General features: G+C 46.8%; 1 protein-coding gene across 1 annotated transcript in view; it reads left to right on the plus strand.

The window, feature by feature from the left end:
- The window catches only part of LOC142768320 (uncharacterized), an 83815-nt gene that overhangs the window by 38243 nt on the left and 22835 nt on the right, over window positions 1-22737 (plus strand). Inside the window, exon 8 of the mRNA XM_075870289.1 lies at window positions 21934-22044. Coding sequence (XP_075726404.1) covers window positions 21934-22044 — 111 coding nt within the window. The remainder of the gene's footprint in view (window positions 1-21933; window positions 22045-22737) is intronic.

The raw sequence follows: 22737 nt of genomic DNA on the forward strand, positions 1-22737 counted from the left end.
ATTGTGTTCGGGATACACTGGGGACGCGAGCACGCGTCTCTTTTCTGCGTGCCCCTAACGGTGAATGTCAGAAACTTTGAGATGGGGCAGTGTGAACAACGCAGATCCCTCTGGTCAGTGTGCGGTGCCTATACGTGGAGCTAGCGAAACACCCGTGAGCACGCTTTGAGCGTGGTATGTTGTCATCGTCTTACATGACACGCGTGTCTGGATTATCATGATTGCATCAGTGTCATCCATTGACGTCACGTAACGCCAAATCTGGTATGTGGGGCTAGCAAAACGGCCGCGGGCGCATCATGAAGGACCCAATATACTCCAACGCAGCGTTGTTGCACGCGAACTCTAGGCGCAGCGACGCTACGTAAGCAAAATGCGAGCACTCCATAGTCTGAAGCCAGGCGCGACCGGAGCGACCAGTGACCGTCGGCACGGCCCAACGGCAACCAGCGCGAAATGCGACATGCTGCATTTCGTGCCGATGCGTTACCCAGACAACACTGTGTGTCCCTCTTTTCGTGACGGAGGGACGCCGGACACACTGAAACGCGCATGCGACAACGCAACGCAGTGCGCGCCTGCGAGTACATGACAGGACCGGTGCCTGGCGTGGAAACGCCTGCGTGACGCAACGAAAAAGCACGCACACCGCGTCACATCGAAATGTATTGGCACCTTGACAATGGAATGTAGTCATGTTCTCACATGGCACGTATTTCATGATTATCATGTTTGCACAAGTCACATACCTTCGTCATCCATTGGCGCCACGTAATACCAAGTTTTGCATATGTGAAGCTAGCGAAACGGCCGCCAGCGCATCATGAGCGTGGCATGTAGTAATGTTGTAACATGACACAGCATCTCATGCTTATAATGTTTGCACAAGTCACATACTGTTGTCATCTCTTCACGTAACGTATTATCAAATTTGGTATAAGTTACGCTAACGATACGGCCATGAACGCCTCAGGTGCGTGGCATGTAGTCTTGTTACATGACACGCATGTCATGATTTTCATGTTAGGGTTTGTCGCAAGCTTGTGTTCGCCATGCAGTCGTGTCATACCATATCAGTTTTGCAAACAAGCCATGTGAACGAAACCACCGCAAAATCTTCAGGGCCATGAAAGGTTAATCAAGACATTCATGACATACATGTCATCATTTTAATGTTTTGAATAATAAAATATGTTGTTCATACAGGCACGTTATGCCATACCAAGTTTGGTATCGAAACCGTTGTTGAAAGAGCCAGGAGAGCTAAACGTCGTAGGTGGCTAGATAGATAGATAGATAGATAGATAGATAGATAGATAGATAGATAGATAGATAGATAGATAGATAGATAGATAGATAGATAGATAGATAGATAGATAGATAGATAGATAGATAGATAGATAGATAGATAGATAGATAGATAGATAGATAGATAGATAGATAGATAGATAGATAGATACGCTTAAAGTCGCCACACTTCGCTAATAAATGCTTCGCACTCAACAGTTGTGTTTTACGAATGAATTAATAAGCGGATAATCACGAAACTGCTCGTTCCGACAAAGCTTGATTCATGAATACGACGACTCGTTTCATCTAAGTACACTAGTTCCAGACGCAGTAGAACAACTACGAATTGGAATGAGGTGAATTCGGTTGTTATAAACGCTGCTAAAACAAATGCTGTTCTATTCAACCTAAATTTTTAAATTGATATACTGGCGTATACTTATACCTTGGTGAGAAAAACTGAAGGTATAAAAGACACTAGGATATTCTTAAGGAGAGAGTAAAGTTAATGGTTTGTTTTCTGTGTTAGACACCGTGTTTAAGCTAACAAAACTATTGACAGCAAACATTTAGAAGTAACTTGAATGAGAAGCTGAAAAAGGAGAAGACCAAGAAAAGATCACTTGCCGCCGACAGGCTCGATACCTTGAACCTTCAAACAAGGCGTCCGATTTTCTACCACTGAGTTACGGTGGTGGTCACTGCCCGTCCACTATATGGAGTATAATATGTGCACCTAAACATGAGAGCGTCATTCAGCGCCACCTGTTCCGAACAGCCGCCATTCAAATTACTGTGACTGGCCACATAGACAGTGCTCTAGGCATAAAACCAGATCGTAACGACAATATTCGAGTCAGCAGAGGTTCTCGGTGTGATATTTCGCAAGAGGCTTACGGAGCTTTGTCAGCCTGTGCTCACACTTTCCACGTTTTGTCGAGAATTAGCCTACATTAGCCATTTTCTGGTGGAAGTGCTGAAGAAGCATATGCAAATTTTCCAGCGTACCAACTAACTGTATAAGGCACATTTATTACATTACTCATTTCAAGATTATTTTTCTTAAATTGAGACATCATTTGCACCGCGTCCAAAGTTATATCGCCTTTGAAACTAAGGATGACTTTTTTTCCGCTCTGGAAGAATGCTCACAACATTACTTTGAATAATAATGGTTCATCATCCGAAAGCATAGTGATGTGCAAAATATATGGTCATACCGTCACCTTTCGCAACTCCTAAAATCTATATGTATGGAGCGTTTTTTCCCTCTATAGTATCCTTTTGTATTGTTCTATGCACTTCTAATTGTTCTATGTGGCCACCTGTGTCCTTCAGTCTCTAGGAAATCTTATGGCGACGTAAGTGTCACTAAATAAATAAATTGATAAAGTAAATAAGTACATTCTTTAGCCATTTTTATTCTTACTACTAGGTGCATATCGCAGAGAACGAAAAGAAAAAAATGGCAGCATATCCACGGAGTGAATGATGGAGAGCGGGGCGAAGCATCCGTCCGTCCATTCGTTCTTGCTTCCGTCCGTCCATGCGTCCGTCTGTGTGACCATCCGTGCGTTCATTCGCCCGTCCGTGCGTGCGTCTGTTCGTGCGTCCGCACGTTCATCTGTGCGTCCATGCGTTCGTCCATGCATCCGCCCCTGCGTCCGTCCATGCGTCCATCCGTCGGTGCAGCCACCCGTGAGTCTGTTGATGCATCTGTCTGTGTGTCCGTTCGTCCATCTACTCAACACTCCAAGTACCACAATCTCGCATATGTCATCACATATTCCGCATCTGCACCGCAATCCAGTAGGCATTCCTTGTTTCCAAGGACTAAACGAGAGGTGACACATGAACACTTTCTTACGGCTTGCGCTTCGTGTCTACTTCCCACTTTTAACCACCTCGAGATCATGGTATATAATACTTCACTGTATTCAGGGCACTGCGGCCCAACGCTCGCTAAACGTACCTTTCTAAAACCAAGGAGGTTATGCCCAGCGAGTATAACGTAGCAACCTTTTTTTTTGTCAGAGAGTGCTCAATGTACATGACAATGGCTGCTAAGGGGGAATGAGAGACGGGAGAATTCGTCTTGCAGGTAACGCGCATGCTGCGAATTTTTTATTGTTCAACAACGCCTTTCTGTGTCATCGATGATCATCACGCGCTGTGTTGGCTTTCTTCTCTGAAGGACCCCACTGGATGACTTGGCCGTTGGGCATGACGCCTACAAGAGTATTCCTACTCGGTTGCTTATAAGTCTGGAGGTCTCCATATCGACGCCGATTGCTTATCTAGCTACCCTGTTGATCAGCTCGACGAATCGGACATCGAGCCTAGCCTCAGCGTCATGTCTGTGTCCCAGTTTCTTCAGATTGGTGATGAACAACGTCGTGATGATTCTCTGCGACAACTTATTGACCGTGTAGAATATGCTCCGAACGATGCAGCGCTTCGCGTGTACGTCCTCCTGAATGGCACGCTGTACCGTCGTAGCCACCAGCCAGATGGCCCTGAGCTCCCTCTTGTCGTGCCGAAACATTTGCGTTCAACCCTGCTGCACGAGATTCACGATGAACAAGCTGCTAATCATCTGGGTGTATCACGCCGCTTCTTTTTGCGCGGTCTCGCCCGGTCCGTTCGCCGTTACGTGTCCCCCTGCGATAAATGCCAATGTAGGAAGCGACCTACTGCGCCCCCGGCTGGACTTCTTCGACCGATCTCTATCCAAACCGAACCTTTCTTCCGTGTTGGTATAGATCTTCTCGGTCCTTTTCCCGAGTCGAAATCGGGCAACAAGTGGGTCGCCGTTGCTATACACTACACGACTAGGTATGCCATAACTCGAGCTCTCCCCACCAGCACCGCTACTGACGTTGCAGACTTTTCACTCCACGATGTCATCCTACACCATGGCGCTCTTCACCATTTACTCACGGATCACGGCTGCGCATTTTTATTCCGCATAATTGATGATCTGCGCTTTCCTCGATGCAGCACAAATTAACCACTTCCTACCATCCCCAAACGATTCGCCTTAACAAACGGCTAAATCGCACCCTCACGGACATGCTCGCGATGTATGTGTCCTCCGACCACCACGACTTGGACCTGGTGCTACCTCACGTGACCTTCGGGTAGAATTCTTCGCGCCACGACACCACTGGTTATTCGCCCTTTTATTTGCTCTATGGCCGTGATCCGACGTTACCACTCGACACCCTACTTCCAACCACTACAACTCCGTCAACCGAATATGCACGCGACGCTATTGCTCGTGCCGACTACGCACGTCAGATCACCCGCTCTAGACTTTCGGCTTCGCAAGCCACCCAGAAATCCATCTACGACAGCCGGCATGTTGATGTTCGCTTCTCGCCCGGTTTTCACGTTCTCCTGTCGTTCCCAGTTCGTCGAGTTGGCTTATCAAAGAAGTTGTTGTTTCGCTACATGGGTCCTTACCGTATCATCCGCCAGGCAACCGACGTCACCTGTGAGATCGTTCCTGCATCTGAGACCACAAGCCTGCCTGCAACCACACCCAGTGATGTTCTGCACGTCAGCAGGCTAAAACCTTACCACCTCACTCTTGAAGAACATAGTAAATGCTCACCGAGGCGGAGCTTTTACCAACCGGGGGGGGGGGGGGTACTGCTACGTAGCTGACATATCAGTGGTCAGAAGACGACAACGAGGAAGAGGTCTGTCAGTTGTGCGTGCTGTCTTCCATCTTAGTCGATGCTATACGCATGTTTCAATATAGATTCTAAATAGACACGCCTCGTGTCATTTTTACGTATCAATATGTACAAGTACCACCCTCTACGGCTGGTTCAAGAACTAACGAGAGGTGGCTACATACGAGTACGACGGGGCGCTCAGCGTACGGGTTAAGGAGCTTGGCTCTGAAAAATACGTAATCTCCCGCTGAGGTAAACTTTGTTTATATGTGAAGCAGCGGGTGCTAACGCTTACACTGGTGGCGACGTCGATGCTCCCACTCAGCGCGACGTTACGCAGGAGAAAAACCAGAGAAAGTTCAAAGCACGCAGAGATGGACGAATGTTTCCGTACTGGAACACGCCAATCGCTGTTAATGGGCGATCAGACTCAGAAGACTCTGATTGAAGAGAGAGCCCGATAGTCCGCTTTTAGTTAACGTGCACGGTGCAAATTTAGATTGTGAAACAACGCACTGGAGAAATACTCCACCAGCATTACCTTGGAGGTCTAGATCCAGTGGCTACTCGAAGGTTTTCCAGAAGGAAGTTAATTTTGGTAAATGCGGAACATTTCTTAGTCGCACGATATGTTGCGCTTCAACGTAGGCGCTAGCGTCGTTCACACCCCCCCTACGCATGCTCGCTTGGGCTTACCCAGAAAGACACCCGTGAAATTGTTGCTTCCCCACCCCCCCTTTCTAGCCTCTCAAGGCAACGCAGGCAGCGTCTGCTAGTAAAAAAACAAACGCCAGGCCTGCGTAAAAGGCGCAGCACAGTCACAGCGAAAGCTCGAAGAGAGGACTTGCAGGCGCTTTTCTAAACACTCATTGGGCTCATATGGTGGTTTCGGGACGTTAAACCCCACATATCATCAAACACTCATGGGTAGTTGCTGGAAGCACACTTGCTTGATATCTACTACGGCATTATTATAAATATTTTGTAGTAGGCTGGCATTCGCTATGCTATTTTTGTCATTCTTCTGAGAAGCGTAGTATCCGCTAAGCACTTGCAACGAATTTCATAGCAATTGTTTATTCAGTGGTTGACAACGATGAAGAATTATGCTTGATGTGGGTATACACCACAGTTAATAAGTGGACAAGAACAAAATTTCGTAAGGGGTTGCAGCATTATAGAGCCCACTTATTACGCTATTCGTATTGTGCGACGACTGTTTCTTCGTTCACTGTTTCATAATGCTTTATAAATCGTATAATTAATGCTATTGTTTTCCCGACATCAAGCCTGCCTGAGGCAAGTTATCAAAGAAGCCCCAAGCACTGGCGTTGCTCAGTCTTTCTTTCGTCGGCACTGACGCACGTCGGGCGCAAAGATCTTGTGCTCCGTAGAAGCGGCGTTTGCGGCACAGACTAGCCAAGGTAACAGGATAGCGGAAGATCAAGACGCAGGATACCATAATATTTTGGCACCACTGCCCTAGAGACGCATGTCACAAAACACCTTGTTTTTACACGGTGATGTGCGAGGCAGACCGTATCAACTAGATTTACGAGGCGCACTCACTTGCACGGTTCTGCTGCCGGAGGTGTTGGCACTGGGCGCCTACCAGATAAATTATGTCTGGGCTGTCACCACGGATGCTACGAAACGCTTGCTGGTCGTGAAGGAGCTGGAAGTCAGAGGCCGACGCTGCATCACTGTAGACCCCCAGTATAGCAGGCGCGGCTGCACCTTCATTGGTTGTTTCATGGTGTCAACAATTAAGACTTCCGAACAGCGTTGGCAGCTTTTCGGAAGGTCATACAAGTCACCCCGTAACATTGGCTTTTCTCTGTGTTGTGGTTTTGTCCTTCTTGTCTCTGTGTCGTTCGTGTCCTTCTTGCCTCTTTGTCGACGTTTTGTTCTCGCGCTATAACTACCGCCATGCCACACCAACTAGCCCAAGCTGCCGCACTTCGCGTTTAAGAAATCAGCGACAAGGGGTTAACTACATGGTCTGTGCTTCTTAAGCTCAAGAGTGGCGTTAAGGTTAAAGAACCCCCGCATCAAATCAGGGTGGCTGGTGAACTGGCACGTGTGGTTGCACCTGGTCAGTCAATGCAGTGTTTGCGCTGCCAAAGGACCTGCCAAGTTAGAAGAGAGTGTAAGGTTCCCCGACGGTAGCGCTGCCGGTGGCTCGGCTGCAGCGAAGATGAGTGCATGCGCACGTACGCATCAGCTATCGTACCAGCTGAAGATGAAGACACAGCAGAGTTGGTGATGGATGCGACCAAGGCTGAGGGCGTGGTGAAAGGGACAGTGACGTAGTGAACCCACATGCTTCAACAGGTACACCTACACCGATTGGTGGTGATGGCTTAACAGTACATGCTGACAAGGCACCTGAGGAGGTTACTCAAAAGCCAGCCGGCCAAACCGAGGAAGGCTACACAAGTACCCTTGAAGGAACCCGTGCCGGTGGAATTAACCGAACAACTTTCAGTGGGGAACGAGAGTACCAGTTATGGGTCACCGAGCAAAAGACTTTACGAACAGTCTGCAGGAAGGAGTGGGGTGCCCAGTGGAAAACATGAAGATGGGCCATCTGCGAAAGCGACGTCGTTCCGATGTAGTAGCACAAGGCTGCGTCCCAACCTGATTTCGGACAAACACGGGTCACCATTGTCCTCCAGTGGCACAGGTACACCTGGAGGCTCTGAGGATGTCTAGCTCCGTGCAATGCGCTGAAGGCAAGCATCATGCCCCAGGCTAACTTCTTCAGTGTGTATACATGGCTTTTGCCACAAAATTTAGACTGGCAACGTTAAATGTTCGAGGTCTCGCCATCAAGCGGAAACAGAGCCAAGTCCATAGGCTGCTCGTGATTATGGTGTGGATGTATTAGCTGTACGAGAAACGAAAGTAGACGGTGATGAAGAGACCCGGCGCATGATGCTGATGTTTGCGGCGCGTTACTGCGCAATTGTAAGTCATGCAATAGGCACGTCTGCAGGCTCTGTCTTGTTCATTAAGAAGTTACTGGGCTTGGTAGTGCAAGCTATTTTCTCTTACCAGTCCGGTAGATTGGTTTCCTGTGTTATTGTGTTTAATAAATGCCAGTGGCGTATTGTGTTTATTTATGCACCAATCATTTTCGAAGAACAATGACATTTTTAAAAGCTAAAAGCTTACTTAAGTTTGAAAAGGTAATCTGTATAACTTGGTGATTTTAACTGCGTCCTTAACGGGCGAGATCGATCAAACGGGCACGTCATGTACGACAAAAGCAGTAAGACGCTAGCAGACACAATACCGAATTCAAGTTAGAAGACGTGAGTGGCTGTATGGACGGAAGGCGGGAAGCACGTTTCACACATTTTCACTGCAACAGCCAAGCACGCCTTGATCGCATTTACGTGTCGCTTGAAATAATAACCCCCTGTAAGACATATGGTGCCTACCCAAATACACTTCAGCGACCACTGTTTAGTTAAATGTGGTATGGGAGAGAAAACAAAAGGTGGAATTTTGTCATGGAAGCTGTGGTGAATTCCACTTTGATCACAGACGAATATTTGTTAAGATCTCGTAATGAACTTCTTCAATAAAATAGAAATGGATGATGAAGGTAAACTTGCAAGACCATGGGAAGAGTTCAAGCAGCGAATAAAAATAACAGCCATTGATCGTTATTGTGCATTAACCACGGTGCACTCATTTGTGCGTAGAGCTGAGGCTTTAGCTGATGGAAAGACGCCATCCAAAAGAGCGTTGGCGGTGGAAAAAACGAACTCTCGACGGAATCACAATGAAAAAAAAATAGAGAAGGTTGGTCACGAAGTAATTGATATCAGCAGCGTTTCAAGCATATTTTGAAGGCATTATTAAAGCCTTTTTGCTGGTAGGAAGGTACACCGAGGAAGATTTAAAGCAGAATATTTAGGACGCATGCCACAAGTGAGTGAGGAAGTAAAAAGCATGTCTGCATCTGAACTTGAACGGGTGATTGATCAGTGAAAATCCCGCGAGTCTCGGGGACCAGAATGTCTTTGTGCCAAGTGGCACAAGTGCTTTAAAGTAAATTGCCTCCTAGACGTGCAGGTGTCTTCAATAAGGCATATAAATAAAAGAATTTGCCGCCGTCCTTTCATGAATCAGGTACCGTTGTGATTCCAGAGACATATGAGGCTGAAAAGCTGAGGCACGTCACAGCATACAGGCCAATCGCACTGACAATCGTAGACTAAAAAATATAATAAAAATTTTGGCTGCTAGACTTCAGTGAGTAATAAAACATATCGTCGGGCCAGCCCAAACACGTGAAATTTAGGTCGTTCCAAAGTAACAAATGTTCATAAAATGCGGTCTGTTCTCAAATGTGTTAACATCAATCTGGCTCGTGTCGCACCACTCCAATTGGATCTCTAAAGAAGTTGAATGCGTCGCCAACGCTGTTTTGTTTGCAGTATGGAGCACGTCATTGTTGGTAAAATATTTATGAAGAGTGTAGCCATGACATATCGAAATCGTAGTACAAAACTAATATTCAACATGACAGGGTGCCCCCCCCCCCCATCAGAATTGAGCGCCCAGAGCGTCAATGTCGCTGTGTTAGTTCCTTGTTGTTGTGCGTCCACATTGAAACATTATGGCGGTCGATACTGCAGAGTGACATCAATAGTGGGTTTAGAAGTACTTTCTGAGGCGGTATTTAAGAATCAATCAGAGTTTATAAATCTTCAGCTGAAGTTCAACGAAGCCACATAAACTGGGGTAAATGCCTCGGCTTTTGGCATGAGTATGGGGCTTTCACCCCATAATTTTTTGCTGCCATTTCATCGGCGAAAACGCCTTTTAAATCTCGCGTTTTTCGCTCGAGTCATACAAATAGACTGACGATTATTGCACAGGCCAAACAAAAGAAATGTATGAGAAAGCGCATAGGTGGAATGCAACTTATCTGTCCAAGTTTGCAAGGGCTGCTGCACGCAACTGTTTTTTGTGTCTAAGCTACGGTATGTGATGCAAGTGTTGTACTGTTCCCCGCTCAACGTGCAAAGATACATGAGGTGTATGCAATACTTGTGTGGGGGTCTAACTGGGAAAAGTGTGGCCGCACGAATTTGTTGTGACGGGTGAAGTGTGGAGGTCTTGGGCTAGGACATTTGTTTATCAAACAGTTGATAATTAGGTTTTTCATTTTCCGCGAGACAACAGATCCTTTCTTACTAACAGTGTGTCAAACAAGACTAAGTAGACTGTTTCCCGAGTTTGTTGTAAGCACTCATGTTACTACAGGGGCTGTGCAAGGATACACGAAGAAAGTTGTTTCCAGTGTGCGGTTTTTGTGTGTTCGTTTTTTAACTGACTACCTGTGGTCTGTTGAAAAGAGAAAACTGTACAAAGATTTATGCGACACTAGACTCACCATCCCGCTGTACAGAGCTCTATATACAGCACGCATGGGTAAGAATTCACTTAAACGAGTTTAAAAAATGCCGGCAGCTCCAAGTGCAGAAACGTTCTTTTTTTTTAATTATACACTGGAACACTTCCTGTAAGAACCTTCCTAGAGGAACGTAGGTTTTATATACCTTGGTGATCTCACTGTTTAATCTGTAACAAACTGGAAACTATTGTTTTCCTGCACTAATGGGAAGGAGTATACTTTTGGGACGTATTACATAGGAGAATTAAAAAAAATGTCTCCGTTAGACTCTCATGGAATTAGGTATTTGGCAATAGGGAATGATGATGGATTACCTTTCGATTTCATCATGATGAATCCCTTGCACAGCCTTTGGTGCTCAGGAATGGCTGGATTTCATTGTCATCCTGACAGGTCACCAGCAGAAGAGTATTTCAAAGAAAGTACCTCAAGGTTTGTCGAGGCAGTAAGAACAGATGAATGTGTACCTTTATGGTCAGAAAGGGTAGAAGCCCTACTGACCATGAACGAATGCTAGGACGTGATGTGTTGTAGTGATGCTTGATGGCTATAGTTATTTTTGTTAGGTTTGTTCTTTATCTTTATATATTTTATCACCCCACGTGCGAAGAGTAACGAGAAATAAAGAAAAAATTACCAGCGTGGTTCGGTAGTAAAGTGTTGGGCTGGCAATTAATGAAAACGGGTACAAGTTCCACTGTTTCAGTATAATTAGGTTTTTTTTATAATTTCGTGCGATGTGGTTACGGACACCAGTGGCAGCAGCGGCAGTGGCAGCAGTGGCAGTGGCAGCAGTGGCGGTGTTGGATACTACGGCGCCGTGAGGGACACGAGTTCTGATCTCATAAGTGTTCGCTGGAAAACGACTGCTAGCGCAGCGCAACCATTCACCACGCCTTAAGGTTTCAGCGAAGAGCGTCTTTTAAGTGCGAATGCGCTTTATAAGCGACCCCGAATCTGCCGTCTGCGGAGCGCCTCAGCCTCTCCCCTAGCAACGGCGCGAGGAGCGGAGAGGAGCATCTGTGCCAACGGCGCAATGATGTCACACACCACGTGATTGCGCGCGCTCCGCTCCGCTCCGTGGCTGCGTGGGCGCGCGCAGTCACGGAGCGCGATCTCGAGCAAGTCGTCTCGAGCGACTTGCTCGAGAGCGACTTGCTCGAGACGACTTGTTCGAGAGCGACTTGCTCGAGACTACTTGTTCGAGATCGGCAAGTCGTCATAGGTATGAATCCATCGCAGGCATCAACCTCGACTGCGATACCTCCAACAACCAGTACAACGCAATCGAATGCGAGCATTGCACGCGTCGTTGAACATGTCGCGCCAGTTGAGAACAAGGCAGCGCGGCGAAGGGCCCGTGATGCCGAGCGCAAGCGGGCGAAGCGGGCCGCGGACATAAACATCTTTATTGTGCGAATTTATTGTCACGTATACTCATAAACTCACCATGATTTCCCGAGAGGGTCTATTGTTTCCTGGGTGTCGCAATGTGATCACACGGGGGAGTTTACGTTAACTCACTGGCAAATGCCAACGGATTTTAACATTACTCCCCCTCATAGCATCACCCCGTGCATTCGCACTTGACCATGTTCACCGTCGGGGAAATGCATGGAAGTTTTTTTAATAAAGCATTTTTAGCGAACTTCGACAACTTTCAGCGTATCTATCTATCTATCTATCTATCTATCTATCTATCTATCTATCTATCTATCTATCTATCTATCTATCTATCTATCTATCTATCTATCTATCTATCTATCTATCTATCTATCTATCTATCTATCTATCTAGCCGCCTATGACTTTTATTTTTCCTGGCCGTCTCGATAATGTTATCGATACCGAAATCGGTATGGCACATCATTACTATATGAAGAACATAAGTGACTAGTCATAACATGAAAAGCATGACATGCATGTCATGAATGTCATGATATAAATTTGATGGTCTTGATACTCTTGAGGTGGTTTCGTTTATTGATATGTTGAAAAACTGGTTTGGGACGACATGACTGCATTGCAAACACAAGCGGCAGACCCTAACATAAAAATCTTGACATGCGTGTTATGTAACAACATGACTACATGCCACGCTCATGACCTGCTCGCGGGCGTTTCGATAGCTTCACAAATACCAAGTTTGGTATTACGGGACGTGAATAGATGACGAAGGTATGTGACTGGCGCAAACAAAATAATCATGAGATGCACATGATGTAAGAACATGTCAAATACAACTCTCTTGCTTGGGCACAAGTGGCTTCACTGCACTGAACAGATATGACCGAATTCAGCTGATAATTGGAATTTAGTATTGAAAACGGTGTTGCATGTCATGTAGTTTTATAATAAAAGGTTGACGTGCCTACACAGTACCTAACAATCCTCAGATAGTTGCACATGCTCATATGATGTCATGTAAGAACATGACAACATACCAATGACGCGCTCACGGCCGTCTCGCTAGCTTCACCTAAAACTAAATTTGGTATTACGTGACACGAACGGATGACATACGTAAATGACATGTCCAAACGTGATAATCATGGCATGCGTGTTATCTAACAACGTGACTATATGTCACACTCATGATGCGCTCGCGGCCGTTTTGCAAGCTTCACGTATGCCAAATGTGGATTACGTCACGTGAGTGCATGAAGAAGGTATGTGACTGGTGAAACCATGATAATCATGAGATGCGTGTTATATTAGAACATGACTATATGCCACACTCATGACGCCAATACACTGAGCGACAATGCACATGACCCAACGTGCGTGCACAGCAGTGTTCGTTTTCTCGCGTCACGCCAGCAATGCCACGCCAGGCACCGATTTGCCCGCCATACACTCGCAGGCGCGCGCCGGGCTGCGTTGCTTTGACGCATGCGCGTTTGAGCACGCCCGGTGTCTCTCCGTCACGAAGACAGGCAGATGCACTGCTCTCTGCGTAACGTCGTCGGCGCCAAATGCAGTATGTACCGTTTCGCCCCGGTTGCCGCCGGGCCGCCTTGACAGACACTGGTCGCACCTGGCGTCAGTGCTCGCGTTTTGCTCGCGTTTTGCTAGCGTAGCGTCGCTGCGCCCAGCGTGCGCGCGCGTCAACACTACGTTGGAGTATATTGGGCCCTTTCATGATGCGCTCGAAGCCGTTTCGCTAGCTTCAGATATTTCAAATTTGGTTTCGCGTGACATGAATACATGAAGAAGGTAAATGACAGCTCTAAACATGATAATTATGAGATGGAAGTCATGTAAGACATAATTTACCTCCGCCTAGTAACGTTGTACCGATATTAAAGTGACACATCAACCTACAGAATCGAAAGTTGGGCTAGTTGGATATGCATGGTATAACTGTCAGTTCAAGCGCACGAATAAACAGAAAGTAACAGAGGAAAATCACTTGTCCTCTCTTCCTTTCTGTTAATTCGTGCGCTTGAACTGACAGCTATACCATATCAACCTACCTCATTCGTACTTCGCATATCACCGATTCTCACTGTACATGGGATCTGCCATTTTTTTTTACTTTAGCTTGACGTTTGAAGCAATGCTTCTTCTTCTTTCAATAAATAATAAAAACAGACGACATAAGAGATAAGATTCTCAAACTAAACCCAACTACGCAGCATTCATGCAATATCTCCCTTTCTCTGAGACGTACTTTCTCGAGTTCCCACTTGGAATGACGTGGCCGGCGAAGTTTTTTTAAGCCAGGAACTCGCTAGCAGACGCTGCCTGCATCGGCGTTGCGAGGTGAGGAAGGGGACGCACCTGCGTAGTGGGAGGAGTGTGAACACCGCGGGAAGGAAAGCATAGAGCAAAGAGACGCGAAGCTCAGTCGCAGTGCGGGGTTGTACGGGCAGCGGGAAGGAAAGCCTCCCCGGCGCCTGTACGAGAGAGAGGGTGGTGTAAGAGAGAGAGGGGGTGCTAGCGCAGAATATCAGACTCTCACTGCATCTGCGTTGCATTACGAGGGAAGAGGCAGCATGGGAGAGCAGAGAGAGAGCAGTGAACGAGCGCGTGCATGCGCAATAAAAGGTGGTCACGCCACACATAGAATTGAGCTCAACTCTCCAGTTTTTTTCATCTATGGTAGCCGTGACATGCTGAGTGAAAAGATAACCTCGCCACACTTTTTATGGTCCCTTCGCAGCCTGCAATTTGCACTTTTTAATTTCTACTCTTCGATACTGGTGAGAGGGCTCGTGAAGATTCTTGCCATAATACATTAATGCAGCTGGTCAATCTCAATGGTTCACTCGTATATCTTTTTGCTTTATTGCAAGTGGAAAGCATGAGGGTAAGGCACGCGGTTTACAACGTTGATGTTCGTGAAAGTTGATAGGAAAGTGTATCCGCCCTATTGAAAAGCCTGGGTTGGTGGATATTGCCACGTTACCTACGTGGAGAAAGAAGAGAGCGAAGAAGTGAATGGCTGCTGTGGCTGAGTAAACAGTCGTACACTTCGAGTTCCTGTCTATCGTTTCCTCTCGCGACAGACTAGTGGAGGTGCTGGGTACTCTACTACAACGTCTCACGCCTGCTGGTCCTGAAACAGAAGCAACCACCACCAGTGCACCAGGATCTGCTGATATCCATTGAAGCAGCCGCCGCCTTGAAGGACTACAACCACAGTACGGCCCCTTGGCAAGTTCCATGAAGACAATGTTTGCCACATCCACAACCCAAACCGAGCATGACCCATTCGCTAGCGTACCCTGTGTCATCAACACGCCTCGCACACCCAACTCATTCTACGGCGACGCCAGTGAGAAAGTCGATGACTGACTCGACCATTTTGACCGGGTCGCTGCCATCAACGACTGGGACAATCGCCGTAAGTTGAAGTACGTGTACATCTCGCTCTTAGATGCGGCAAGAGTGTGGTACCAGAACCACAAATCTTGATTCACAAGTTGGCAGGAATTCCATCGGCAGCTTCGCGAGGCGTTCAAAAGCCCCGAACGGAAAGAGAGAGCGGAGCAGGCACTTTCTTCGTGGTTTCAAATGCCGAACAAGGGCGTCACCACGTTTGTCAAAGAGATGTCGCGATTCTTGTGACGGGCTGACCCCCGCATGCTGGAAGACAAAAGTGCACCTGCTAATGCGCGTCGCAAAGAAGCAGCTTTTCGCGGGGCTTTTGCGCAACCCTCCTAGTACTGTGCCGGATTTCATACGTGAGGTCAAGATTATGGAGCGCATGCTTCGGCAGTGGTTGTCGCAGTATGAGCGTCAGACGGCCATGTCCACTGCGTGCTCGCTTGTACCAGGAGGTGATAACAGGGAGGTCCTCACAGAACTCATATGGTAGGTTGTACGCGAAGACCTTCGGAAATCTCATGCAGCGTTCCCTCCGAGTATCGTTGCTCTTACGGACGTCGTTCGTAACGAAATCAGGCAGTTCGTTCATTCCTCACCATCATCGCAAGTTGAACCTCCGACGCTTTCCTACGCGGATGCCCTAGGCGTCTCTGCGCCGTCGACGGCACATTTTTCTCATACACCTGCTCGGACCTACAGACGAAGGCGACGTCATCCCTCACGAGTTGTTGTAGAGGGTCAGTGATTTTCAAAAATTTGGCCACGAAGCGGCGGTATTAACCACAAATGTCCAGAAAGCGGCATACATCATGCTTTGTTCTCGGTATCAGGAACAAAGCAACTGCCATAGCCTTCTCAGGGTCGGGGTGAACACCACTGCTACTGACAATGTGGCCAAGAATTTTGAGTTTCTCATTTCCAGCATAACACTTTTCCGGTTTGAGAGAGAGGCCGGCAGTGCGATTAGTCAGAAGTACTGCCCCAAGCCGCTCAATGTGCTGTCAAGAAGTCGCAGAAAAAACAACTACGTCGCCAGAGTACACTAAACAAGAGTGCCTCTTCAGGTCACATGAAACTGTGTCCATAATTCATTGGAATCTGGCTAGAGCGGAGCACAGGCCAAAAGGGAGAGCTTTAAATTTATAAAGACCGTCAGGTGTAATAAACGCTGTTTTTTCTCGTTCCCCTTCATATACTGCAATCTGCCAATATCCGATACGCAGATCCATGGAAGAGAAATAACGGGCGTGCCGCAGGTGATCCAAGCAGTCATCAGTGTGGGAAAAAGGATATAGAAACGTCTTTTTTTTTCATTATCTTGTTCAGTTTGCGGTAGTCGACGCAGAGTTGTATTGAACCATATTTCTCTTTAACCAGAACAACTGGTGACGCCCATGGACTAGTCGATGGTTTAATTACGTCATCGTCAAGCATTTGTATCACTTGATGACGGATGGCATCCTGCTCCTTCTGCGACATGCGCTAAACGTGTTGGCGCACGGGTTGGACGTTCGGCTCAGTGATAATTCCGTGCTTCATTAGAGGGGTCTGCCGGACTTTCAACGTAATGGGAAAGCGGTCAATAAAGGATGACAGGAGACTGAGGAGTGTTGCCCTCTAAGGCTGTTCTACCCGACGATGGATGTTGCAGCGACTAGTCACGCCAGTATAACAGCTGTTCTCAGTCGAGATCGTCGCAATCAAAGGAAAGGCGTCCAAATCATCCAATGCCTCCAAGTAAGCTATGGTTGCGCGCTTCGCACAATGCATGTATTTGCCTCTGAAGTTCGTTACTAAAAACGTAGTCTAGCCATTTCGGACTTGAACGAGACTTCAAGCAATGGTGATTTCCCGATCGAGCTATAATGTCAAGTTACTTTCGGTGATACCGGTAATTGACGGCTCCCGTGGACACTCAACAAGCACGAATATACTACTGCGAGGTGCAACTTGACGCAATCAACTACGCGTAAAGCCGCACCACGATGTTCGTTCTCAATGTCGGAATCTCGAGAAACACAGTTGGCAAAACGCACGAACGCATCACGCAGATTAATTATCGCTCCATACTCTTGCAGAAAATCTATGGCCAAAATGACCAGCCGAGAACGTTTGGGCAGTACAAGGAATGACGCTACAAAAGCCGACGCACAAACCTCAAGCCTGGCGGTGCATCTCCCTATCGGGGATACGAGATGTCCTCCAGTGGTAATTAGTTGACGGCCGTCCCACGTTCTAAACACCTTGGGTAAACGGATGGCTAATGAAGCACTCATTACCGAGTAATCAGCTCCCTTGTCGACAAGTGCAGTCACCGTATAACAGTTGACGGATACGGTAATGGCAGCAGACATTCTATTGGCGGTTTCAGAAACACGCTTTAACGGTACGTCGTAAGGCAGCGGCGGAAAGTATTTGTCGGTTCGTGTGAAAGGGGCCTCACCTCCGGACGTTGCCGTTTACAGTTTCCCCGGTGCGGACTTGCGCCACTGACAACATGGAACCCAAAGGCGGGTCGGGCGCGGTGCGTTGATGTGGACGGACGGGTAATGGTGACCGTGACTGTCATCGCGGTGCGACAGGTGGAAAGAATAGCGGATATGGTGGAAATACTAGTGGATTTGGTGGAAATATTAGTGGATATGGTGGAAACTGTAGTGGGCATAATGGCTGATGACGGCGAGAGTGTAAAAAATGGTGGAAGATGGTCGTGGTGGTGGCGAGCAAATGGTGACGACAGGGCAAAATGCCGGCTGATGGTGGCGAGGCATAACGTGTTTGGTGGAAGGCTTGGTGAGCAAGGTGGGTGACAGTGGCGTGATGGAAGTTCGGTGGATGATGGTAGCAGAATGAAAAAGTACATGACAGTATGTGAAATTACTCAGTTGTAGTGTTTCATTTTTGAATTGGCAGAGATATTTGTTCACTGTCAAAAGAAACCAATCCTGTTCATCACGCTTTCTAGCACGTTATTCTTTTTATTCATGTGGTGTCAACAACGCTTAAACTTTTGTAGAGCGTAGAATATGTGGCCACGAATATGTTTACATTTCGCGCACGTACAAACAGCAGTTTGACATCCGCGATGTGTTTCTTTTTTATGGTGTTTAGAAGACTAGAGGTATCACTGTGAACAGTGACAATAAATTCTTTACATCGGCGCGCAGTTGTCAACAAATAAATGAGCTCCAGTTCGCAATTGCCCCCTTCAATGTTAAAGCAGAACATAGCGATCACTTGATGTCGCCACGCTATAAACGCAACTCTGGCAATTCTTGTACACTCTACTGCTTGAGCCGTACTTTTAAGTTAACAAAGTGCATGCAAATATGCATAAACGTTCACTTTCAACATGCGTCGAGACGAGCTCCAGTGAATTTGACTTCCACCCTACCACCACGATTTCCACCTAAGGTTAGTCATACCGACCGAGCCCGTACAAGTGTTATCGGTGCTTCCGGGTTTCAGAATACGTGATTTTCACAAATATAAATGACAATACAACAGAGCTGTGGCATCATATATTCTAAATGTAGCCTTTTTATTGTGTACGGTGTCCGCGCAAGAAGCGACCGACATCGATGCGACGCGCTTGCAGCATTTCCACCAAATTTACTTCTCCCTTCACCGACAGCCGCAGGTCGCATTCACCGGAACTTTACTACCTCTTATGCGAGAACACAGACTCGTCAATTCGTATGCTCACTGAACCAATATGATAGCATATATAGTGTTTCTGGCACACTGCATTCGTTTTGGCCAAGCCATTATGTAGTTGTTCCTAACGACAGAGCAACAGCAGTGCGCTGGCACGACTGCGCTGTGCGTTGCGCGAAATACATCACAATCAATTGTGTGGGCGTATCTATCGAATGAGCATAAAAGCGTTATAAAGCCTGAACAGATATCGCCCGTTAGGAGGAGCAAGAAACTTCGCAGTAACTGCCGATAAACTCTACCTGCTCTTCAGTTCACTGAGTTTTTTTTCTTGTGGTTGTAAATTGTAACAAAAACATAGTGCTGTTGCCATAACCACAGTGGCATTTGTTACAAGCAGCAGTTGTTTGGGTTTATAGAATGTGAACATTTTAATAGCAGGTGCACATCGCGTCCATCTCAGGTAAGCTGAGACAGAAATGAAGTTAAACAGTGACTTTGTGAGCTGACTACTTCTTTACCAACAAAGTTGCCATCTGTCGGCGTAGCGCAGTGGTTAGTCTAACTTGGGAATCCGAAGGTGGCAGGATCGGTTGCGCGCTGTTGCACCCTTTTTTACGAGTGGTTTCTACATTGTTCTTTATACAATTTTTTTATTATTTCATTAGTGGCAGCTCGTTTCGGTTGTTTTGACACTGCTTAGCGCGCCAGCATTGCCAGCTGGAGCACTCCATTTATCATCCGCTCCACCATACGCCACCATACACCGTGTGTCACCAACACTTACGGCACCATAATCCACCGAATTGGTGGATGGTGGAATTCTTCATTCCCATGGTGGACTTTTTTTCAATAGGGCGCGCCTTTACCGAAAGAAGTTTGTAGCGGGAGAGAGACCAGAAACAGCGTTGTAAAAGTGGTTGATGCGGCAGTGCCAATGTTGCCACTTTATTCGTAGAGCTGGAGCGGAGTGGCTGTGGCTGCCAGCGTCAGACACGCCAGGTGCGTGAAGTCGTTGTGTTGCTCACTCGAATGGCACGGCGTGGTGGCTGAGAAATTATAATGAATAATGGCGATGATTACAACACTGCAGATTACTCCTCCCGGCAGACATTAAACCGAAATTAAAAACTATATGGGGACTTATATACAAGAAGGGTGGTGACGCGAGATAAAAAGTAATGGGGAAGGTACAGGTCGTCAACATAATGTGGCGCAGGGTCTACATGAATGTTCTCATGGTCGACAGTGGGAGAACCGCAACATACGAAGAAGTAAATGTTGGAGCATCGTGGTCATGCATCAGCGTGTCCCACAATGACCTATTCAAATGGATCGAGAGCGGAACATGTGTCGCAAGGCTTGGCTGCTAACGTTGGCAGTGGGTCGGCTGTGGTGATGTAGATGTCGGTGTCCACGCAGCACGGATCTCAGAGTTGCGTCCAGTGTGCTTGCGTGGTTACGCGAGCTGACAAATGAGGAAACGTGCCCGTATAACGGCACCACGTGCACTGTGGGTAGTCAGGTGCCCTGTAAGTGATAAGCAATTGCGTCGACCAAACCTAGTAGACGCTTGCGCTGTCTTGAACGGCATGACTGCAACGCGTGGGTGCGTAGCTGGACGGCCGAAAAAGGGCCAGTCTGTTTTATGCCAAGTGCGATGAGTTCATCGACTTGGTGCAACAGGTGGTAATGAAGCAGTAGGATTGGGCGTTGTCGCTGTTGTGACCATCGAGACCTGCGTTGTGGACACGCGTCACGTGATTCTCATGCAGCGTTAAAGGCTCCGGGTATGATTGTGGAGCCCCACTATGAGTGACCTCCCCAACGAGGGGTATGACACAGTGGCTGAGAAAATATGATGATAATGAATGATGATGATGATGACGCTGCAGCTTAATCTAAGCACTGGTTGTGTAAATAATACTAATTTGTCTAACAGATCAAGAAAGTACACGTTAACATATTATACTTTGCAGTACAGTTCATTATGGTGTGAATTAGGTTCAGACTTCATTATACCACTACGAGCATGTATTCCCGACACACTTCGTTGCATGACGGCAAGGTCATCCAGGAAAGCCTGTTCAGTCTTTGGCGAGTGATAGGTTTTTACTTGAAAATTTTTGTAGCTGTCAGTTATGGTTTTGGTTTCGAGGAACTCATAAGAGGCAGTAATGGAAGTGTTGTTGCAAACTGAGTCATGTACGTGAGCACTCAAAACAGTAACGCACGGGCCGTAAAGCTCTGCGCACGGACCCGTGTGCATTTGAACACCACCGTGAAAATTGTGGTAGAGAGTCTATGTAAGAATGGCAGCCCAATTTAGGTGCTGTAGATGTGTTTTGTTATCTATAAAATGGGGTATTTGTTCATGTCACGAAGTGATCTGTTCTTCTCTGAATTCCACAGTAAATTTTTTTTTAAAATTGGTTTAAACGTGCGTCCACTTTTGTATCCTTCATTGATAATTTGCAGACGATGTGTATGTGCGTTAATAGTGGTGTCTCAATTTACGTCATTATGAACGTTTTAAAACTGTACTCCTTCATGCACATAAGGGTGCCACTAGCGTGACGATTTCGCCATTCTGAACATGCGGGGTGATTTTTTACTACCCCCGGCTCGCTGCAATTTAATAGCCACCAGAATGAAATTCGAAAGCACTTAATGTCTTCTAATAAAGCGTCTCTCAATCTAAGCGACATCAATGACGTATCCTACTGCATTGCCTTTATGGTCACGTGAAATACATCAACGGCACCTTGTCAGACTGACCACCCACTCGAATACACACACTTTCAGCTGGTTCGAGTGGTTCAATAGAGCAGCTCTTAACATAAGGCTGATTTAACAACACGTTGACACCGCATAAATAAGGTGGGGCCAACAATTCCAAGGTTGGTTCACGCTGCACAACTTGTGTTTATGCTGTTTACTTTATGAGAAGTTTCCGTTTGATTTGTAATTTAACATACAATTTAGTGTTGTCTTCGTCCCTGTGTCCGTTCTGATGATGATTGGTTTAATTTCATAGTACTGTGGCGGCTACGTTTATTATACCCGTTCTAAAGTGGAGGGATTCGCCTCTAACTCCAATGAGAAGAGGGCAATAACCTTCGTCACCGACCAGATTTTACAAAAGTTGGTGAGTAATCCACACTGTTATCCATACATTGGCACAATAGTGCGCTTGGCATATAACCTGTTATCGGCGTCAACATCATTGGTGGTGACGGAAAAATGAGTGTTGTCATTCAGCGAAACCTCTATTGAACTCATGCATGCTGCGTGGCAAGCAGGTCCTCTAAGACAGAGCCATTGCACTGCTAAGAAGTCCTGCTGAAACGCCATTTACGATTGATATCCAGTGCTATGAGTCTACCTACTTTATGTAATGTTGCGCTAAAGAAGTTAGGAATCGCGTCTGCTCTTTGCATGTGAATCGCGCCTTGAGTGATGGCTGTGAAAGCCGGACTAGTGCAAAGCGCTGAGGCAGCTGTCGAGTAGTCCGATTTGTTGGCTTGAAGACTCGTTGTGCGTATTTGGCTGATTCACATGATGGCGAAGCGGCCACATCGCCACTGCGCTTACAAAACTCACTAAAGGATAGGCTTAGGCTTCTCATGTTGCATACACAGACGTTATTTTTTTGTTAGTGTAGACATGTCGACTGATAAACCAAACTAGGCTAGCGTTTGAGAGAGCCACGCAAACGGGTCTTGACTGCACTATCGTGTTCAACTCTTGAAGGCGAAGCTCAAGCTTCCTTTAACTTTCTATTACTTTTTAGGAGTTATCGCAATGCTGAGCATAAAATAATTGGTGTCATTTAAAGCAA

The sequence above is a fragment of the Rhipicephalus microplus genome, chromosome 8 (genome assembly GCF_043290135.1).
Source record: "Rhipicephalus microplus isolate Deutch F79 chromosome 8, USDA_Rmic, whole genome shotgun sequence".
NCBI classification, from domain to species: Eukaryota; Metazoa; Arthropoda; class Arachnida; order Ixodida; family Ixodidae; genus Rhipicephalus; species Rhipicephalus microplus.